At 39.1% G+C, this 6,000-nt stretch overlaps 1 protein-coding gene across 5 annotated transcripts in view; it reads left to right on the forward strand.

Moving 5' to 3' along the window:
* Window positions 1-6,000, forward strand: part of LOC108752568 (aryl hydrocarbon receptor nuclear translocator homolog) — a 40,899-nt gene that overhangs the window by 6,173 nt on the left and 28,726 nt on the right. For 2 of the 5 annotated variants that reach the window (XM_018493471.1, XM_018493472.1), the window contains exon 1: window positions 172-910. The exons of 1 other annotated variant lie outside the window; for it this stretch is intronic. In XM_018493471.1, the coding sequence (XP_018348973.1) occupies window positions 678-910 (233 nt within the window). In that variant the 5' untranslated portion in view covers window positions 172-677. Of the gene's footprint in view, window positions 1-170; window positions 911-6,000 lie in introns of those variants that run through there. 2 more of the 5 variants (XM_018493473.1, XM_018493474.1) reach the window with 2 other exon arrangements.

Below are 6,000 nucleotides of genomic sequence, written 5' to 3' on the forward strand. Positions count from 1 at the left end.
TGACGAGATGCGATAAAAGAAATGAGGGCGAAAACCACCGCGTTTTATCGTTAATTTCTTTCTCCGATCAGGATTAGAAGACTACGATGCATTTAGCGCGTATTTTGTCCATTCGAAGTCTATATAATGAACTAATAATAAAAAGGAAATACAGATATGGATACTGTGCGAGTATGTGGAAGCTGTGAATGAAAACAATTCGCGTGAATGAATTATTTACCGCAATAATATAATTTATCGTGCAATAAACTTTTGGGATCTCTAACAGAAAAGTGTATCAAATTATAAATTTTATTAAATGTGCAAAAGCGCACCGGGAACAATTTTGGCGCGATAAGACGAGACAAGTCGTGATTTAAGAGAGCTGTGATTAACACACTTGATTAAGTTGACAATGGACGCAAGCGTACGAGTATTTTTGTGAGAAGATACAAAAGTGCATCGGTGAATAATTTCGAGACAATTGGACGACAAGTTGGTAATTTAAGCGCGGCTCGGTAACGATACAAGAGGGGTGCAACGACGCTCTCCGTGAAACTGCGATAGTGTGTCTCGCGACAACGGTATGGCGAGTTAACCGAGTGCAGACTCCTTCTCGAGAGTGACGCGCTTTACTCCGGTAATCGAGTTGACTGGCCGGAAATACCGCCAAAATAGAGTATCCCGGTAGCAGCGGCATGTACGGGGGCGGGTCGGCGGGAAGCGCGGGCTACGGGGTCGGTCTGGGACCGGGCCCTTCGCACTACGCGCCCCCCTCCGCCGCCACAATGGGCTACCAGTTGGGCCCGCCACCGCCACCCCCGCCCGCCTGTCCCGTCACCGCAGGAAGTCAACTTCTGTCTTACGGGCCCGACTTATCGCCCCATCACATCCAGCAGACCCACACGGAGACGCAGTCGAAAAGACGGAGGTAAAAAGACTATTACTTCGAGCCTTGGCAAAGTGTGTGTGTCGTTATATTTTTTTTTTTCCTCCCTTTCTTTAGAGAGCACGTACATTTATATGCGCGCGTAGCGTGTAATTCTTCAGTTTACATGTTCCCTCCCGTTTATCCGTAAAAATATATGTTGGGATTGAACGGATTATTATTCACATTGTTTATCTTTTTAAACCGTTCAAACGTGCTTTATGCGCAAACATATGATATAAAAATATTTTTTACGGCGTAGTTATCGGCTTGATAATTTTCATGACCTTTATCTATATTGTACTTCGCGCGAATTTCGATTGCGGCGATATTTTCGTGAATATGCAGATTTTAAAGCGTACACTCTTTGCCGTCTTAACATCTCGTACACCTTTAATTAGCGCTCGTCACATTACAATTCATCAGTCGAGTCATTCTGACGTGGTGCCAACAATTCGCAGAATGTACTTGTTTCGCGATGACACAGTAAAAAAAAAAGAAAGGAAAAAAGAGAGAGCAGCGGACAAATTACTTTTGAATTTAAATAGCTCGATTATCGACAAATTTTGGCATAAAAAGGAAAAAAATATTGTACATGTCGGATAGTTGATAAATTTTGAAAACAGATTTTTTAGTATATCTTCAATAATATTATTATCGATTAATGTACTGAATTATGAAATTACTGGAACAAAAATTAAAGAGGTATAAGAATTAAATTAAATAATTAATTTGAATGAAAACTTTGCTGTAATCAGTATCATGTTTTTATTTGATCTACAAATAGGTATATTGTGTTTGTAGAAGAGTTAATTCGATAAGGAAATACAATCCGTCAAAAGCAAAATGTCACTGCTGACAGAAGTGTTAAAAATATAAGTACAGCTTTACGTTGCGTAATTTCCATACCCGTCATCGTCGTGTGTTATTGTTGGTCTTTATATGGAATGTTATTGCAGAATCAGCAAGTTTTTACCCGTATCAGCACGTCGACAGACAGCTCGCGTAACGATTTTGTTTTTCGCTGCAACTAACTGGCTGGGTTTCAATGCACTCATCGAATGCACTCAACAACGAAAAAAGTTCGACATGCAATAATTTCTATGCGCGTACAATTACTGATTGCAGTATCTTTCTCATTTTTCTTAATTTTATCTCATATTCTTTTTCATCGTTTTCAGATAAGATTTAATTGTTCTAAACATTTTTTCAAGCCAGTTACATTTTCCTCCGTATTCGTAACTTTCCATTCACGTATTTTCCATTTAGACTCGTTCGTGTTTCAGCATTTCTACGATGGGGGGGGGGGGGGTTGGGGTGAAAGGTCGATCTGTCGAAAATAGCAGCCGGTTCTGTTCAGGGGTGAATGAGTGCGAAGGGGAGCGTCTCTCCCTTTTCTCTCGTTCAGCCATTATATTCTCCAGCACACTTTCAACGAATCCGACGCAGTCACGCGTCATTGATCCTGGCTTCGTCTCTTAACAGTCGGACGTACGCGTGTCACGACATTTCTGCCGTTCGTTGGCAGCTTTAGGCCGCATATTGCTGTCCGATTAGTTCGATCGCATGGCGACGATTCGCACGAACTCGAGGATCCGTGGCACGGATGTTTACTCACTTGTTGCTCTCTCTCCAGGGAGGTGTGCGGTTGAAGTGAGAATTTTCAATAGATTCACATCCTCGTCCTGACGCTCGAATTATTTTATTAGATACCAGAATCAGCGTTGAATTTTTTCTTAAAAAATGTAACGTAAGGATTCGTGAAGTGTCGAAAGAAAACGCGAAAATAAACGCTTTTGGTATATACAAAATGGTTCTCATTTTAGAATCAACTTAAATTATAACTTAACTTGATATTCCTTGATATTAACTTGATATTCCTTTGAAGAATATGTTTATTAGATACATAATTTATAATTTAAAGAAATATACTTTTTCTAGAAATACACTATTGCGAATTTTTCTGAATTTTAACGAAAGATGATAACGTACATGCTCCTTTTTTTAGCTTCTTAGTATTTATATTTTCCAAATGATAAAAAAACGTTGTACAGTAAGATAATACAGTACGATCGCCTTGCTGCAGGCTTGAACTGTATTTTTAATCGAATTTGCGTCGCTCGTTTTTTGCAGTGTACTCTGCACATAAAGATTGACACGTGTATCTTGTAAAAAAAAAACTTTTCGCGCGCAGCCTTGAAAGAAGCGATACTTGGGTACAGTCATCGAAACAACGATAACAATAATCTCTCGGAACCATAACGAAACTCGTGGCGAGACGATATTATGAGAAGGATACTCATAATTATAGTCCTAGGCACGTGCGACGCGATAAGCCCAGATATCTAAAAATATATATTAACAAAAATGTCGTCGCGCGATAGGCGCGAATTTTATCGATAATTGCGACGGGCGCTTTATAATGCGACCGATAAGTTTTATTAATAGATAAAACAGGATTAATTAGCGAGATTAGAAACTTCATCTATATTAAATGCTACAATGGCGCTTTGCGCTGGAGAGTGGTAGCGGGAGTTTTTACGATGCAAATGTAATCCAAATAGCATTCGCATAATTGGTACGTATGTTAAAATGATTACTGCGCGCAATTAACATCGAACAGCAACGGAGGGGGCGTGCATTCGATATGTACATCCTTGCACGCACACGCTAATGCAAAACAAAATACATTTACGGGCGGCTCTGAATCTGCAACCGTGAAGGACAAATGCGAGCTCGGCTTTTTATTAAAATATTATTAAGATTACACATTAAAAGCTAATTTGAAAACAATGAATAAAACGAGATATGTCTCTTTCTGTTGATGTCTTATTGTTAGTTGATATATATTTGTCAAACGATATATATACTCTAAAAAATATCGGTGGATTGAACACCTCTGCTGTGAATTTAACACCCATGCGGTGTCTATATAATTCTCATTGTGTTGATATTAACACCAACGGTGAGAATTATATAGACATCGCATGGGTATTAAATCCGCACTATGTTGATGTTAATATTAACACCAACATGATGTGGATTTCAAACCCATGATGTTAAACCCACATCATATTTGTGTCAATTTTCAAACACCAACACATATGGTATAGACTCCGCTATTTTTTTAGACTGTATTTTCAAGTGTGTTCTCTTAAATTTAAATACAGATTTTTTTTTTAAATTAAAGTAATATAGAAAAGTTTTTCCATTATTTATAATTAAAAAAATCGCTCTTTGCGTGCTATACATTTGCAGGAATATCCTTATCATATTTTCTAAAACTCCATTGAAAATAATGATCGTCGATAAAAAAGAATCTCTAATGAGTATAATTAAAAACCGGTGTGCGTGTAATTTTTTTCGATCGGGCGCTGCTGCCGCCGTTGTTACAAGAGCGAAAGAAGCCTCGCGATGGGCGGCGCGCAGCTCCTTACTTCCTCGAACGCTAATGAGGTGTTACGCGGCAGCGCATTGCTGTGCGTTCGATTTGCTCGTCCTCGTGCAGGCGCGAGGTGCGACGCACTGTACGCCACAGGGGCAAACAAACTGCCGTCGATCGCTGAAGCGCGCGAACTAATGCGAAGAGCTTAGCGCCGCGCGTGCGGATGGTGCACTCACGTGCAGGCGCAGGCACGCGGCAAAACCCGCTCGCAGCGGAATTCGTCACGTAGCGGAGATTTGCGGCCGGCCCGGTCCAACGCAAATCCACGTGACCGATTACCAGATCATTACGTTACGCAATAATGTCGTTTCCTGAATCCCACCGCCTTTGCCCCGCAGACTCGGCAAGTCGGCGAATTCCATTGTGCAAAACAAAAAAAAAAAAGAATGCGCGCCAAATTCTATCTGTGCGCAGGATAATTCAGAGAGAGTCGTTGAAAAAATTAAAGAAGATTAAAAAAGAGAAACATTGTTAGGGAAATGTATGAGAGAGTCTACATACTCTCTGAATCACTGATATCAGTGCCAAGTATATATGCCACTGGTAATCAGTGAATTAAACGTGAGATCCCTAACATAGCTAATTTTTATCATGTAATCTAATTAAACCTTGTTTTAATGCTTAAATTTAATGAATATAATATTGAAAGATTGAATTTAACGTGCAAATATCGATATTTTAGTTATATGACGCTCAAACGTTCTTCCTTTTTTAATTGAACTTCACTGATTATCAGCGCAAAGTATGTCACTGGGTAATTAGTGACTATCCACTGATTCAGATTTAGAGAGTAGACTCTCTCGTATATACTTTATTATATTTTCTGAACTTTGACATTTAATTCGAAAAATTGACGTGTTGTGAAAAGAATCCTGATTAAATTCCATTCAATTTTTAGTTAACAAAAATCTAATCGAACTAGAGTTATTCGAATGATTAGTGACGTCAGTGCGATTGAGTGAGGAACAAGCAAGCATACAAATTATTCGCCTGTGATTAACGGCGTTATATTCGTCCTCATGCGAGCACGATATTTTTCCGCAAGCTTCTGCCGCGAGAGTCGTTGAACCGGATGGCTTGACGCCAAGGAAAGTGTGCTTCGAGATTGAAGCGCGCGTATTATTTTCATTCATAATTAAGACCCTGTTAGTAACGCTCCGTAAGCGCGGAACAGCCCGTGATGCATATTTATGTCATACACGATCGACATGCATCTGGACGCACTGTGCGCACATAAAGGAACTGTTGAATGAATCTGCCAGAAAAAAAAAACAAGCTGAGGACAAGAAGTTGGAACTTTTTGCTTTTCACTATCGAAATTATTGTAACAGAAATGAATTAACATTCGATAATTCGTAAATTTGTCTAGTTTTCTTAACAGATATAAATTGAAAACATAATATATCGTATAATTGGATATAAAATAAAACTTGAAACTCTTTTCTTTCTTTAAAAATCACAACAACGTAACTTAAATTATAAACGCAGTAAATAAAGAAGCAGATAGGCCACACGCAGGATTTCAATAGCGAAAGTCATATATAAAACATGCCTAATTGTTAAAGTATAAATTCATAAACGGCTAAGATACAGCCATCTTCTCTCTCTCTCTCTCTCTCTCTCTCTCTCTCTCTCTCTCTCTCTCTCT

Source organism: Trachymyrmex septentrionalis, unplaced genomic scaffold (assembly GCF_001594115.1).
Source record: "Trachymyrmex septentrionalis isolate Tsep2-gDNA-1 unplaced genomic scaffold, Tsep1.0 scaffold60, whole genome shotgun sequence".
NCBI classification, from domain to species: domain Eukaryota; kingdom Metazoa; phylum Arthropoda; class Insecta; order Hymenoptera; family Formicidae; genus Trachymyrmex; species Trachymyrmex septentrionalis.